Genomic DNA, 16,121 nt, shown 5'->3' with positions numbered 1-16,121 from the left:
AGGACATAAGATGGATTTTGAAGAGCTGTAGTCTCCATGTAGAAGATGCTAGAAACCTAGGAATTATCTTTAACAGCTCCTCTCTCTCCTGCACCCTTGCCCCTTCCCCTCACCATACTGAGTCATTACTGAAAATGTTAGTTTTACTTCTAAATAGTCTCAGTTCCACCTTTTTGTTCACATTTCCATCCAGGACACGATCAGGTCTTGTCTGTGTGACTACAGCTGCCTCCTTCCAGTTTGCGTGTGTCCACTGTGTCTTTCTTTTCTGCAGCCGAGATCATCATTTTTATGAAGCCCAAATCTGATAGAGGCCTGTGTCCTTGAGCCACCCCAGCCCACTACACACAGATGGCCCTTAGAAGGCTCCCTGTCACTTAGCCTAATGACTGAACTCCTTAATGTGCCTTGCAGCAAGCACCCTGCATGGGCTGGTCGACGCTCATGTCTCTAATTTCAAATCTGCCACTTTCCCCAAGCCCCATTGTTCACCCACAAGTCACACCAGTCACCTTTTACACCTTTTGACTTGCTTTGCTCCTCTCACTATAGGGCCTGTGCGTGTCCTTTTCCGTCTGCCTGAAACTGCCTACACCCTTACTTCCTTTCTTTGCCAGTTAACATCTCCTCTTTTAGACGCCAGGTCTTATATCTCTTATTTAGGGAAACCTTCCTGGACTGCTCTCTGGGTCAGATCTCCCTCTTTTGTCGGTATTGGTTTTATTTTCTTCTCATTTACATCATCATCAAGGACACTTTTGTCTTTGATGCTTTATTTGATTAAAATCTTTCTCTCCTATTGGACTATATGCTCACTGGGGGCAGGGATTGTATATTTATCATAAGAGAAAAGTAGTATCTAGTACACAGTCAGAAATTGAGAGTATTTGAAGATGGTAGGTAGATGAGTGACTTCTTAAATTGTCTGTTTTTACACCAGTTAGAACGGGCCACTGTTCCACTTCTAAGTTGTGGAAGGCTCAGCAAGAACTGAAGCAGCCGATGTTCATAGCCCCCAAAGGGGGCAGCTGTCCCTCCTGGCAGAGACACCCAGTCCCCCTAGCCACATCCTAGGGCCATTTTCCTCTCTAGCTTTTTCTGGGGTCAGCTCTGGTAGCTTTTATTCTGCCAACCCCAGCGGGTTTCCATCTACATGCCGCTCTGTTTACACCACATGCCGTTCTCAGTTCCTATCCGGAGCAACATTGTCTTGAATGCCTAGAAACTAAAAGGGTGATTTTGCTTCTTAGAACAAGAGTTCAGGGAAGCCCTAAAACAGTTTTGAGCTTGGGCTGAGGAGTCAGATCTCCTGAGCAACCCAACTTAAAGTTTCTACGTCTCCCTATCTATAAAATGTGGGATAATGTCAGTACCTCTAGTACAGGATTTTCGTGGGATACTTTAGGCCGGCATTGTCCAACAGTAACATAGCGCAAGCCACATGTATAATTTAAATGGTCAAGATAATGAAACAGGTGAAATCAATTTTAATAATATATTCCATTTAACCCAGTATATCCAAAGTTTATAATTTCAATATGTAATCCATAATAGAATGACTACTGGGACACCTGAGTGACCCAGTCAGTGAAGCGTCTGACTTTGGCTCAGGTCATGATCGCATGGTTTGTGAATTTGAGCCCAGCGTTGGGCTCTGTGCTCACAGCTCAGAGCCTGGAGCCTACTTCACATTCTGTGTCTCCCTCTCTGTCCTTCCTCTGCTCATACTCTTGTCAATCTCTCTCTCAAAAATAATTAAACATCAAAAAAATTTTTTTAGTAAAAAATAATAGGATTACCAATGAGTATTTGCCATTCTTTTCATATTAAGTCTTTTAAAATCCAATGTATATTTACATGTATTAGTGCATCTCAGCATGCACTAGCCACATTTCGAATGCTCGATGGCTGGTGGCTATATAGTAGGGAGTGCTGTCTTCAGGAATTCATATAAAACACAGTACCTACTTCATACTTCGCATTTAACAAATGTTGGCAAAATTATCGTTACTCATTTTAAACACATCAAAGATTGGGTGGTCAAACATTTGTACTGCCTGCTGGTATTCGTTGCCACAGGGGGGAGAGGCCTCAGATCTTTTGTTGGTTTTTTTTTTTCCCTTTTTCAAAGGGATAAAGAGTTGACCTAAACGTTCTCGGCCAATTCCCTGAACGTTGGCCCCTAGGTTTTGGAATGAGATCAGTTTGGTGGTTTACGGTCGACTTTTCTTCTGGAGGTGGAAAAGGGGAAACTCTGCGTCCCTCCAGCGCTGCATGCCTGTCTCCGTTTTTTGGCTCTTTTCTGTTTAATTATTTGAAGCTGGAACAACTTGATTTTAAAACAAAACATATGGGCCGAGAGTAATTGGGAGGACGTTTGCTAGTGATGTAGCCCCGAAGGTATGTGCAGTTAAGGCCCCGGCCCCATACTGCTTGCTTAGGTAGTGAGTGCTTTCCTTGACCTCACATTCAGTGGGTTTTTTTTTTTCTGCAAATTCTTAAACCATGTTTGGAAAGTTATAGTTACAGCAGGAAGCATTAGAGCAAGATTGTAAAGGGAGTTGTGAGTCTTTAAACTCTTGATTTCTCTCTCTCTCTCCTTTGTGGAAAATCATTGGTTTCCAATCTATTTCTATGATTTGTGAAGGAAAAGCGGCTTTCAAAGAGCAAGAGGAGAACGTTGACCCGCCACTGAATTTCTCTGTTCACGTCACTCCCATTGCTGACACCAGCATGGGAATTTTTATTCTACGGCTAGTTCTTATGTGAAGGCCACATTTTCCTCGTTTTCTCTCTTCAACTCCCCTTTGCTTGCTGGGGGTGGAGTATATGATGTCCTCCTCAGATCACCTGTCATTCTCACCTAAATGCCTCTGCTTTCTGTCTCAGAGAGGAACATGGGAATTTACCAGGACTGGTAAGAACATGTACCACATTGATGTTAGTATCCTAGGTTCAAACCCCTGCTTCTTCGCCCAGAAGCATGTGCTTCTAAGCAATGGAAACTCTAAGCCTCATTTTTCTCTTAAAAGGGGGTTAGTAACAGTGCCTATTTCAAAATAAAATTGCCGTGAAGCTTAAAGAGACACTGCATACAAAGCAGTAAGCACAGTGCCTGGCAAGTAGTAAGAAATGAATGTTAGTGATTAGCAGGAGCCCTCAGCAGTAACATGTCCACCCAAGGGGAACAGCTGACCGTGATGTTCTCTGCCACACCATCCCACCCGCTGCTTACAGTGACTGATTAAATACCACATCAGGGGAGGAGGGTTGAACATTTGCCCATGAAGAGCATTAGTGTTAGGGCAGGCATTGCACTGAGATGAGTTTCACACCAATAGGTGTGAAGTCAGGCACTCTGGGATTTCTAGGTCTGATGGGAGGCCGGGTATGCAGTCCTCGCTGCTTACCCTGTTGTGCCAAGGACCTATACATAGGAAAGTAACATGCCGAATTGCTTTATTTTTGTACTACAGAGTCGCAAGTATCTTGGAGTCCTCTCAGGGACTGGTACGTTTGTTGTTCTCCATCAAAAACATAAGTGACCTAGCTCTCCAACCGGGGCCGTCGAGGGGCTGACTGCAGTTTTCTTTTGGGAGGTTCAGAACAACTCTTTCTCAACCCTTTTCACACTTGTAAGAGCAAAAGGAGGAAGAAAGGGTCTTTGATTTTTGCCAAATCAAGGACACGCTGAAGCTTTTGTGTGTAGGGGCCCAGAAGGTATTGCGTGCTATCTCATTGCAGAATCAGATAATTGGCGGGAGCTTTGGGAAGTTCTCCTAAAAACACAACCAGATTTTCAGGGCCCTCAGCCGGCTGTTTTTTCAGTCCTGCGTTTCCCCTCTGCTCCTTGTGTTTTCCCCCAGCCCCTCTTGGATCCATTAGCCGATGCCCTCGAAGCGTCAGCCACCCCCACGCCTCCCCGCTGAGAGCGCAGACCTCGCCAGGTGGACCGCTCTCAGATTTTTTCAAACTGCAAAGAATAACTGCCCTCACTCACTCTTGTCTTCTCTGCACACCGCTCTCGGTGGACAGCTTTCCTGACATTTAACTTAATCAAGATGTTAGTAAAATAAACAGAGTATATACTCCTGCCATCAGATTGAAACTGCTCATTAACCTGCCCACTCTCTTTTCACTTCAGTGTTCAGGAAGGAAATTCACTCAGAGCTGCTATTGATAATGAAGGTGAGGAATAAGATGTGTGTTTCCTCATGCTCAGTTACACCCAGTCCTGACCGCTGAGCGTTTAGTGGGCGGATGGCCCTGTACAATGTGTTCTCAAACATGTGACACCCTGATTACAAGTCATGCTGCTGGAGCGCCTGGGTGGCTCAGCTGGTTAAGTGTCTGGCTTTGACTCAAGGCATGATCTCATGGTTTGTGAGTTCGAGCCCCATGTTAGGCTCTGTGCTGACCGCTCGGAGCCCGGAGCCTGCTTCAGGTTCTGTGTCTCCCTCTCTCTCTGTTCCTCCCCCACTCGTGCTCTGTCTCTTTCTCATAAATAATAAAAAACATTTAAAATTTTTTAAAGAATTGGATTAATTAAAAAAAAAGACATGCTGCTATTTCAGTTAGGTAAAATCAAAAGGGGAAAAAAACTGAGATACCATCGATTTCAAGATCTGTCCCAATTTCAGATATGTTAAGATGTGGGAGGAGAATGTGTATCTTAGAGCAGATGGAATACAATGACAACTAACTAAAATGGAAAATTCCCCTGGTGACGACTTGCTCCCCCCGCGCCCCATCAGGCAGCACTGGGGGTGTGTGGTTGTGTAGAAGGTGGTTCTGTATTGGGCTCTCCTTTATCTGCTGCATGGCGTCTGTGCTCCACGGTGCATGTGAACTTACGGCACGGAATTGAGACCAGGCCAAGTCGTGGAAGCCCTCTCAACTACAATGTAAATCACATTTCTGAAAAATGCAAGAATCCAGGACTTTCCTTTGGGTCACATTGAACTTGGTAGGATTCATGTTACTTTTTGAAGAGGTGGTAGGCTTCTGCATACCCTCTAGGACCCGGCCCATTTCTGATGGCATGATGGTGTAAACAGAGTTGCTGGCTCTTTTCCCTTCATATCCCTGGGCATCCATTTTTTTTTAGTGAACACTCGGCTTGGATGTAAGGGGGCAGATGCTGTTTCGTCTCCTACCCTAAAAGGCAGCGTTATACATTATTAATGACGCTGATATTACTCAAGGTTCTGCGTAATTATTATTCTTCATAATTTCAGTGCGTGCGAAGCACATACACGTCCCCACCCTGTCTCTGAAAAGCTTTCTAAAGTTTTTTCCAGCTTTGAGATATAATTGACAAATGAAATGATATTTAAAGAATACAACATGATGATCCAATATACGTTGTGAAAGAATTCCCCACTTGTGAGTTAATACATCCATCACCTCATGTAGGTACCTTCCTGTGTGTGGGATGACATTTCCATTTTCTTAACTAGGTTCGGTTTTGCAGTACAGTGTTACCAACTAGAGTCACTGGGCTTACGTTAGATCCTCAGACCTTATTTATCTTACAGCTTATACCCTTTTGCTATTCTTTTTCTATTTCCCCCAGCCCTTGGCAACCACTGTTTTGCTTTGTTTCTATGGGTTCAACTTATTATTTATAATGATTATTTTAATGTTTATTTAGAGAGAGTGTGCAAGCAAGTGCAAGTGGGAAAGGGGCAGAAAGAGAGAGGGGGAGACAGAATCCTAGCAGGCTATGCTGTCAGCGCAGAGCCTGATGCAGGCCTCAGTCCCACTATCCATGAGGTCATGACCTGAGCCCAAGTCAAGAGTCAGATACTTGACCAACTTAGCCACCCAAGTGCCCCTCAACTGATTTATTTAGATTCCAGGTGTAAGTGATATTGTGTGGTGTTTATCTTTTCTGTCTGGCTTATTTCACTTTGCATGATGCCTTCCAGGTTCATGCATGTTGTTGCAAATGACAAGATTTCATTCTTTTCTAAGGTTGAATAATACTCCATTGCAAATGTATACGACGTTTTCTTTACCCAACCCTTCTTAATGCTGTAGTAATTTTAATTAAGGTGATTATTGGTATTTCTTTTTCTGTAAAAGGCCATTAGTCAGATTTTAGACAGGACTATTTCTCAGCTAGGTTAGGTGTTAAAAAAATTGGTTGAAACGTTATTTATATTTGTATTAGTAAAGAAACATGGCATTTACCCTTATACTTAATCCTGCGCTTTCTTTCTTTCTTTCTTTCAGTTTTTGGGAATAGCATTTCTTGGAATTGGACTGTGGGCGTGGAATGAAAAAGTAAGTTGAATATCATGAAAATGTACACATACTGGTTGTTAGAGGCTGCACTTTGTGTTACATGTCCTTCCTCTTTGACAACTGCCGAGTATAAAGAAACATGATTCTTTAATGAAAGAAAGTGTTCTTAGAAGATAATGTTGTATTTCAAAGCCTCCTTAGAAATGAGGCCTAAATCGGTCATTTTATCAAAATAATTACAAAAGTAACAATACATGTGCATACCAGGGAGTGTGTATTGGAATTTTATCAGTTAGCTTGAGATGCGTGTTCTTGTGGGACATTTCCTGACTCTGGCACAAGAATTTCAGTAATGCCTATAAATATCATAAAACCACCTGCAGCCTTGTCTCTTTCTCTTTTAACCCTTTGGAAGATTCCTCAAGCCATAAGGATGATTTTTCTTTTAAGTGTGAGCATTATGCAAGAAGCTGTTAGCATGTTGTAGGAAGGAAGCTGGGTATAATTCATGTTTGAATATCAGATAAACTTAATGTTAATACTAAAGAATGTTTAGGCTCTTTCCATGATTTGGTGGTTTACATATACCGTGGAATACTACATGGCAATGAGAAAGAATGAAATCTGGCCATGTGTAGCAACGTGGATGGAACTGGAGGGTGTTATGCTGAGCGAAATAAGTCAGGCAGAGACAGACAGATACCATATGTTTTCACTCATATGTGGAACAGGAGAAACTTAAAAGAGGACAATGGGGGAGGGGAAGGGGAAAAAATAGTTCAGGAGAGAGAGGGAGGCAAACCATAAGAGACTCTTAAAAACTGAGAACAAACTGAGGGTTGATGAGGGGTAGGGGAGAGAGGAAGGGGGGTGATGGGCATGGAGGAGGGCACTTGTTGGGATGAGCACTGGGTGTTATATGGAAATGAACTTGACCATAAACTATAATAATAATAAAAAATGTGAATACTTCTCTGCTGGTTGAAAGTATTTAGTAATGTTCAAAATTTAATACAGTATAGTAAAAGGAAATATCTGGAAATACAGAGTGGCCTATTATAGGCTACCGTGAAGATACAATGTTCTGGGCCATTTATGCTCTAAGCAGCACTCTCATGACCCGAACTCTCTGTGTCCACTCCTCTGCCTCACTTCCCATCTGGACCTTTTAATTGTTTCTTTACAAATTCCGCTGAGGCCCAGCACTGCAATTCAAAAATTAACATGAGCTTTTTTTCTTCCTTCTTTGGAAGTGAAATCCTTGACAGCATTTTATCACTCACCTTGTGAGAGTGGGGGAGTGTATGGATCAGTGAAAGCTTGTAAACAGAGTTCAGCTTAAATTTTCTCAGAAGACCAGTCTGTTATCTCTTTGGTATTTTATCCTTTGAGTTTGACCAGGGCCTTGAAGCCAAGAGTTTCTGTGAGATATTTATGTATTAGGAGAGGAAAAACTAAGAAAGTCCAGCCATCAGAAGCCCCTCAGATGCCAGTAGGAATTTCTAGAAAGTAACAAAAAGAAAAAAATGTTCAGATCACATCAAATAAAACTCATATTCTGAGTTTTGAAAGTGAACCATCCTTTGTTTATTTACAGACAGAATGTAAAATGTTTTACAGAAAGTGAACCGCCTTCCACAACATTCTGAGGCAGGGCAGTGATGAAGGGAGACAGATTAAGCTCCCCAAACAGACATTTTCTCTCTAGAAACTTTTATGTTGAATACTTATCTTTTAGATTATGATTAGCTTCTGCCTGGTCGCCTTGTAGGCTTGTAGATTTGTATTGGTGGAAGCTCAGAAATGTTACTTTTGAAGCCTTCTGATTGGTTAATGCCAGATAACACAGCTTTTTATAACTCTGCTTTAATAAGAGTCCATTTCTATCTGATTTGAAAAGATGTTGGAAGGCGTTAAATGAACTAATTGTCTATTATAGCAGTAAACAGACCGTTGGTAATTTTGAAGGTTTTTTTTTTTTTCCCTCTTTGTGAAATATAATTACCTTTTTGTTTCATCAGTTACCCCAAATGTCTCTTCTCCGATAAAAATGACAAAATTCTAAAGCTGGCAGTGTCACACAAATATCAGAGCCAGGGAGTGATGCAGCCTTTGGGTAGGGTTGAAATAGCAGTCCCTTCTTTGTCAAGGCCACTACCAGTAAATGGAAAGTTTCTCTGGAGAGCTGAAGTTACTTGGCCAGCCAGTCATCCAGCTACTATGTAGCAGAACTTCATCAGTTGGGAATAATTGGAGATAGCAGAGGGCAAAGGACTCTAGCAACCTACTCTGGTGCACTCGGGCCACACGTCTGGCCCCTGGGCATGGGGACACAGCGGTGAATGACACGGAGCCCCTGCCGCTGTGGAGCTTGCATTCTTGTGGGGCCCTGACGGTAAACAGTTAACTAGCTGAGGACTTCTTGCTACCACCTTGGGTGCTTCCTACCCCAATGCTGGCCACCAAGGTCCCTCTAAGTGCAATGGGCTCACACTGGTCTCCTTACTTCCTCAAGGGACTTCTTGAAGATGTAGGTCACATAATTTCACTTCTTCACTCTAGCCAGCTGATTTTCCGTGGCCTGCTGCAAAACATAAAGTTGATACAATCCACATTGGGCCCCTGCCCCGCCACTGAGGTCTTTTTGCCACCTTATGTCATCTGGGCCTTTGTCTTCACTGGCCCTGATGTAGATACTGTCACCTCAGGAGTGTCAAGGGACCCCGAATGCTCTTTGCCTAGCTGTCACCAAGCTCTGCTCCAAGTCCGGCTCAAATGACCTTCCTGTGGAACCTACCTGACCACCCGTCTCTCCATTATGGACCGGCTTCCCCACACCCATGTCCATGTGACATGCTGTCTCACTTCATCCTTTCCTGTTTCCTGTCATCAGACCTTTCATGACACGTCCTCACCGTCTTGAATAGTGTCTGACATGGACAGACTCTGGGGAAATATATTTTCCAAGAAGTAAATTTGAGAAGAGGGGTGATCAATAAGTCAGGGTGTCAAAGAAGGTGCTGTGGGGTTGAAAGGGGGCACATAGGGACCAGTGGGAAAGAGAGATAGGAGGGTTGCAGTCTTGCCCATGGCAGTCTGCAGGCTCCCTTCTTCCCCTTGGCCTTCTGGGTTACCTGAGGACACTGGGTTCAGGGTGAGCACTAGGCAGTCCCCTGCACTGCCGCCATCAGAGCATCCCTGATGTGGGACCACAGATCCCGAGGTGATACAGTGGGTGGTCACCAGGCCACACTGCCAAGCTGTCTCCTCCTGCTGAGCCTCCTGTCCCCACAACCCCCTTCCTCCTACCCTCTCTTCCCACGACCCCCTCCCACTGACTCCATTCTCCTTTTACTTCCTCCCCCCCAAAACCCCACCTGTGTTCAAGTACTGGTGAGTGCTGTCAAGAAAACTAAGGTTTTGTTGGAGAGTGGTGGGGGCAAGGGTCTCTTCTAGAAAAGGGTGGTTGCGGGGCGCCTGGGTGGCTCAGTCGGTTAAGCATTCGACTTCAGCTCAGGTCATGATCTCACGGTTTGTGAGTTCGAGCCCCACGTCTGGCTCTGTGCTGACAGCTCAGAGCCTGGAGGCTGCTTCAGATTCTGTGTCTCCCTCTCTCTCTGACCCTCCCCTATTCATGCTCTATTTCTCTCTGTCTCAATAATAAACAAACGTCAAAAAAATTTTTAAAAGAGAAGAAAAAGAAAAGCGTGGTTGGGAATGGTGTCCCTGTGGAGGCGCATCGGAGCAGAGACCTGGAGGAAGTGGGCAAGGTCTGCAGAGCGCTGGGAGAATAGCATTCCAGGCGGAGTGGATAGCAGGTGTGGTGGCCCTGAGGCAGGGACTGGGGATTCCTGGGAACAGGACAGAGGCCAGTAGGACTGGGAGGGAGGGAGCAAGGGCAAGAAGAAGGAGATGTGGCAAGAGGGGCAGGCAGAGGCCGGGGCAGGCAGGGTCCTGCAGAAGTTTGGATGGGTGTCACCAGAGGAAGTCACCAGAGCATTCTGAATTTTGATAAAGGAGTGTCCTGATTTGGCTTTTTTTTTTTTCTTTCTTTTTTTAAGTTTCTGGCTTTTGTTTTAAGATTGCTCTGGTTGCTATGTGGAGTAAGAGCACAGTTTTGAGTCTAAACAGACCTGAGTTCAAATATTGGCTCCTCTGTCTACCATCCGTGGCAACTGTGTTCAATTCTCTGAGATGCCCTTTCCTCATTTGTGCATGGAGGACGGGAATGACCTCATAGGTTTGTGTTGAGGACTAAATGAGATGGTCCCCAAGAAGCACCTGCTAGAAAGTAAACGCTTCTTGTATACAGGACTCCCTCCCCTGGACGCATGACTGTAGCATATCTGCTTCTACCTGGGGAGGAGCAGAATGGTGGTGTCGGAAGCTGCCTTAACTTTTAGGAGAATTCACGCTTTGATCCATGGAGCAGAGAATTGGTTTGGTTTGGGGGTCTCTTAAGGAAGATATGATCTGCCTTGATCACCTTGGTGACTGCAAAAGCTTCTCTGTCGAAACACGTTGGGTTAACTTCTCAGCTCTGATGGGATGGAATTCTGAGGTGAACCACAGTTGGCCAGGAGTGGTGGGTAGCATGCACCTGCTGGGCCCATAACACGAGCCCGTGAGTCAGTGAGTCCCCCCTCCCCTCAGTAGGGATGTGGTGACATATACTTGAAGGCCACGAATTGGGAAATCTCCAAACTGAGTCACAGCTGGAAGGACCACATTTCCACTGGAAGGACATGATTTCTTTAACAGATAAGACTTTACACATTTTTATGAGGAACGCGGAAACATTGGCAACAAAAATTATTACCCCCTCGTGCATACATAGTACCAGGTTGAGCCTTAAACCTAGGGCTAATATTACCATTGACTGTTAGACATAATAATGAAATAATCCATTTTATCTAAATTCCAAATCGACTGCAAAGGATGACTGTGTCTCCAGGGGAAACTGGTTTATGTGCAGTTTTTCAGAACTCATAGGATCTGCTGTTTAGAAGGAACGTTAACAATTATGTAGCATGAATCACCTCTATAACAGGCTTTTTGCAGCATCCAGCCATAATCAACTTACTCTTTCAGGTAGCATTTACTGAGCACATAGCATGGGACAGGTTTTGTGCTGGACTCAGGATATAATTCCTCAGAGAATTTACAGTCTAGGGAGGGGAGACACACACACACACACACACACTACGATATAATATATAATATTGTAATATATGCTAATTTGGGGTGTATATAAGCTTAGCAGTTTCTATGACAAAATACTCACCACTTCTGTCTCTTTGGGTTACTGTTAGTATTGGAAAGACCTTCCTTCTACCAAAGTAGAATCACGTCCTACTAGTTTTTACTCCTTGATTGTGGATCTGTTGGATCCCATGGAGGAAGCCCTTCTACACGTTGGCCCTTAAGGTATTCAGGGTGGACACTTGGTTCCTTCAGAGTTTCCCAGCTAAGCATCTGCTTCACCATCTTGGTGATGCACGAAGGGGAGTCCCTTCACCATCTTGCTTGTGCTCCCCTGACCTCTCTCTAGTGTGTCCTCTGTACCTTTGAGGGGTGCCTTCGGGGCCGTAGGGGATATGGCTGGATTATGTCCCTTTTCTCATCTGTTGTCAGTGCAGCTTGAGATCCTACTGTTGATCACTGGGAGTCCCAAGTTGGTCTCAGATCCAGCTAAGTTTACCGTATCCATCTCCTGCCTGGCTCATTTTTAGAATCAAATACAAGTCTCCATTTACCCAGCTGTCATCCAGCACATTCCCCACTCCATTGAGCATGGTTTTAGCTATACATTTGGATCAAACTTCTCCCTCAGTCTTTTCTTCTAACTCGGGCCTTCCTTTAGGTCCTTGCACACGCCCCGCCCCCCACCGTGCCATCTCAGGGAAATTCTGATTTAGTAGGTCTGGGGTAGACACTGGGGTGCTCTATTTTCAGAAGCCTCCTAGATGGTTCTGATTGCAGTCAAGTTTAGTTATTACTGGTAACAGCCACTGATATGTTGAGTAGGCCAAGACAGAGCCCAATGAGATGTCACTGGAAATTTCCTTTGGGGTTGACACTCATTCACTTATATGTGCCCTTGGGCATCATCAGTCAAGCAGTTTCTAATACATCCAATTGTCATTATATCAGGCTGTTTTTCTGCTTCTTGTTTTTGTAGATAGACTATATCCTTCACTTTATCTCTGATTAACCAGCCTAGGGACTTAGTTGAATCTAGTACTTTCTTACTGGACCTATACTGGGTCCTAGAGCACATAATTTTCTCATCCAGAAACTCATAAACCCATCAGTAAAGCAAGTACTAAGGCATGGTTTATCATTTTCCCCTTCTAGAAATGGTTTCCTTACTTCTGAGCTATCCCATATTCCAGTTTTTCTACCTCATAGGCTATGCCTTCTCATGCTTTGCTAATTCCGGCTCACCTCTCTGACCTCTAAATTTTGGAGGGCCCCAGGCTTGGTCCCAAGACCTCTCTATCTTCACTCAGGCCCTTGGAGATCTCATCGAAGTGTGGGACTTCCAACACCATCTGTCACGGATGACTGCCAACCCTAGATCTCTGATCTGGACCTCAGCTGAACTCTAGACTTGTATAGCCAGTTGCTTCCCCAGCATCTCCACTTAAATGTCCAGTGGCTTCTGAAACTTAATCCAAAACACCACTCCTGATTCCTCTCCCCAAACCTGCTCTTCCCAATGGCAATAAATGGCAACTTTCTCTTTCCACTTGCTTGGGCGATTCTTGACACTCTTTTTCCTTTTCTTCTCATATCACATTCAGTCCATGAGCGAACACTATTGGCTCTACCTTGAGAATATATGGAGAATCTCATGTCTTCTTACTGCCTCCACTTTTATACCCTGATCTAAGCTGCTACCATATCCACAGTTATTTCCCTGCCTCTACTCTTATTTCTCTACTCCTGTCCCAGGCCTATCTCCATGAAGCAGCCAGAGTGATCCTTTTAAAATGTAATACAGAATGGCTAGTATCAAAAAGAAATAATAAGTGTTGGTGAAGATCTAGAGAAAAGGGAACCCTTGTGCCTTGTTAGTGGGAATGTAAGTTGGTGCAGCCACTGTAAAAAAAACACTATGGAGCTTGCTCAACAAATAAAAAATAGAAATACTATATTATCTAGCAATTCTGCTTCTGAGTATTCAAGAAAACAAACACTAATTCAAAAAGATATATGCACTCCTGTGTTCACTGCAGCATTGTTTACGAGAGTATGGAAGTTATACCTAGGTATCCATTATAGATGATAGGATAAAGAAGATTTGTGGTGTGTGTATATATAATGGAACATTAGTCAACTGTTAAAAAAAAAAAAAAAGAAATCTCGCCATTTATGACATGGATGAACCTAGAGGGTATTATGTTAAGTGAAGTAAGTCAGAGAGAGAAAGACAAATACCATATGATTTCACTTATATGTGGAACCTAAAGAAATAAAACAGACCTCAAATACAGAGAACAAACTGGTGGTTAGAGGTGGAGGGTGGGGGGAGTTAGGGAATGAGTGAAATAGGTGAAGGGGATTGAGAGGCACAGACTTCCAATTGTAAAATAACTCCCAGGGATGAAAAGCACAGCATGGGGAACATTGTCAATAATATTGTAATAACTTTATGATGACAGATGGTAAATACACTGTTTTGGTGATCATTTCGTAATGTATGTAGATGATGAATCACTATGTTATATACCTGAAACTAATATTTTATGTCAACTATACTTTAAAAATATATATAAGTCAGATCCTATCATTTCTTTGCTCCAAACCTTCCAATGAGCATATCGTCACTCTCCAAGCCATATATGGTGCTCCATTACTTCTGGGACCTTCCTTGCTATACTGTAGCCCCCGCTGATGATATTGCTGTTTCTCCAAACTCTCAAACACAACTCCCCCACCTCAGCCAGGGGCCTTTGCACTTGCTCTTCCCCACCCGGTATGCTGTCCCCCAGAGACCCACTTTGGCATTTTCTTTACTTTTTGATCTCTGTCCACAGGCCTTCCTGACCTATTTAAAGTAGCGACTCTCCCTCTTGCCTGGGTTTTTCTCTTCCCTGTTTTTGTAGGACTTTCCACTGTCATGCTAGCAAGTGTATTGCTCTCACTCTCCACTAAAAATGCAGCTTTGTGAGGGCAAAGACTTGTTTCCTGCTTCACCCCAGTACCTAGAACATCAACTGGCACATAGCTGGTATTCAAAAATACTTCTTATAAAAGAATGAATGAGTGAATGAATGAAGCAAGCATTCTTTTAAATCCGAACACCAGTAGGGTTCAGTTAGGGAAGTCTGAAGTTGCCCCAGGTCTCTCATAAGCACGTGGTGTTGACAGGTCTTACAGCATACAAGCAAGTAGAATTACATACTGTTCTGTCTGATTTGATAATGGTACAGTGTTACAGACAACGGTAGATCCATTAATTCTGGATGTTGGGAAAGAAAATAACCATTCATTTCTGGCATAAAAATAGGAATCTATATATGATTGCCCCGTTTCGTGGAAAAATGAGAAGTACCTTTCCTTTTCTGTCTTGCTCCGTGTTTATGCTTCTCACTTAGTGTTTAGGTGGGGACGAGAGGCGGAGGGACACATCACTAGCCATCCCAAGGGAGCGCTGCAGTCGAGTTGTCGAGGGCCAGGCAGAGACTCAGCTATTCAGAGTAGGAAGAGTGTGGATCCCTGGCCTTCAGGGAGTGTCTAGGCCCCTGTGGCGCACCATGTCCCCCCAGAGCTACAAAACCCCAGAAGGGGTTTTGTTTCACTTCTGTGACCTGTGGATCCCTAGGGTTGAGCTTTGAGAGCAGCATGACCTGCTTTTTCAGAGGTGGGGAAACTGAGGCCCAGAGACATTACACTGGAAGTCTGGCCTCTCCCCCTCCAAATCCTCCCTCACCAGCTGTTGTGCTCACTGGGCTGGGCTCTGCAGGGTGCAGCCTGGAGGGAAAGTTGGTGGCAGTCCTGACCCAGAAGGGGACTGGGAATTAGAAGAGCTCTGGCCTGAATTGCATTNGGGGGGGGACATTCTTTTTCCTGGAGGCTTTCCCCTGACCGCTGTCTCCCTGTAAGTCTCCCTTTAGAACCTTCTAGTTGTTTCATGTCCTAGTCATTGACATGATTGTTTTCTGAGACTCACCGTGGAAAAACTGCCCTAATTTTCCTGGGAAGGAAAATCTGAGACCCGGAGTTTCAGTGATGCAGGGTGTTCATAGCGGTGGCGGTCAAGTTTCCGTAGCCAGAGGGAGGCGGTAGGTGGAGGTGGTTGCCCAGATAACTGGAACAGAAAAATGCCTGCTTTGGCTTCGAAACTACTTTCAGGAGACGTTTCCGAGATGCTGAAAATACTTTTTTAGAGATAGCGTTTTATTGACCAAAACATAGTAAGTTTGTATGCCACCCCCCACGCCTTCTCTCTCTCTCTCTCTCTCTCTCTCTCTCTAATCCAAGTAATCCTCTCAGGTTCTCTGCTGTAGCCAGAAATCTGAAAACCAAACAGCCCTTGCTCAGTATCTAGAAAGTTAGCATGTGAGCTGATGTGTTGTAACACATGTTCGACAAACACATGAAATAGATTGACAGATGTCTTCTTTTTGTGTATCTGTGTAAACTCTTTCTTGGATGAATTTCTCAGGAATGAACATTCAGGTGGATCAAAACTCCCATGACTTTGTTGTTCACTCTCAGATACCATAGCCCTACGCTCCTCTTGAGGCACAAGTCCAAGCCCTGATGGGCTGGATAGTAATCAAACCTCCGAACCTAACTGAGTGTGAGAGCGTTCTCGCTCACCCAGCTCCACCTGCCTTGGGCCCCAGAAGGAGGAGAGCAGG

General features: G+C 44.2%; 1 protein-coding gene across 2 annotated transcripts in view; it reads left to right on the top strand.

Annotated features, from left to right (window-relative positions):
• Positions 1–16,121, top strand: part of TSPAN5 (tetraspanin 5) — a 167,920-nt gene that overhangs the window by 128,052 nt on the left and 23,747 nt on the right. The window contains exon 2 of one of the 2 annotated variants that reach the window (XM_077762338.1): positions 6,238–6,288. The exons of the other annotated variant lie outside the window; for it this stretch is intronic. Coding sequence (XP_077618464.1) covers positions 6,238–6,288 — 51 coding nt within the window. The remainder of the gene's footprint in view (positions 1–6,237; positions 6,289–16,121) is intronic. 2 annotated transcript variants of the gene reach the window in all.

Source organism: Crocuta crocuta, unplaced genomic scaffold, assembly GCF_008692635.1.
Source record: "Crocuta crocuta isolate KB4526 unplaced genomic scaffold, BGI_CrCroc_1.0 scaffold83, whole genome shotgun sequence".
In the NCBI taxonomy this organism is placed as follows: domain Eukaryota; kingdom Metazoa; phylum Chordata; class Mammalia; order Carnivora; family Hyaenidae; genus Crocuta; species Crocuta crocuta.
The sequence above is the reverse complement of the archived record's forward strand: the minus strand, read 5'-3'. Positions and strand labels throughout refer to the sequence as shown.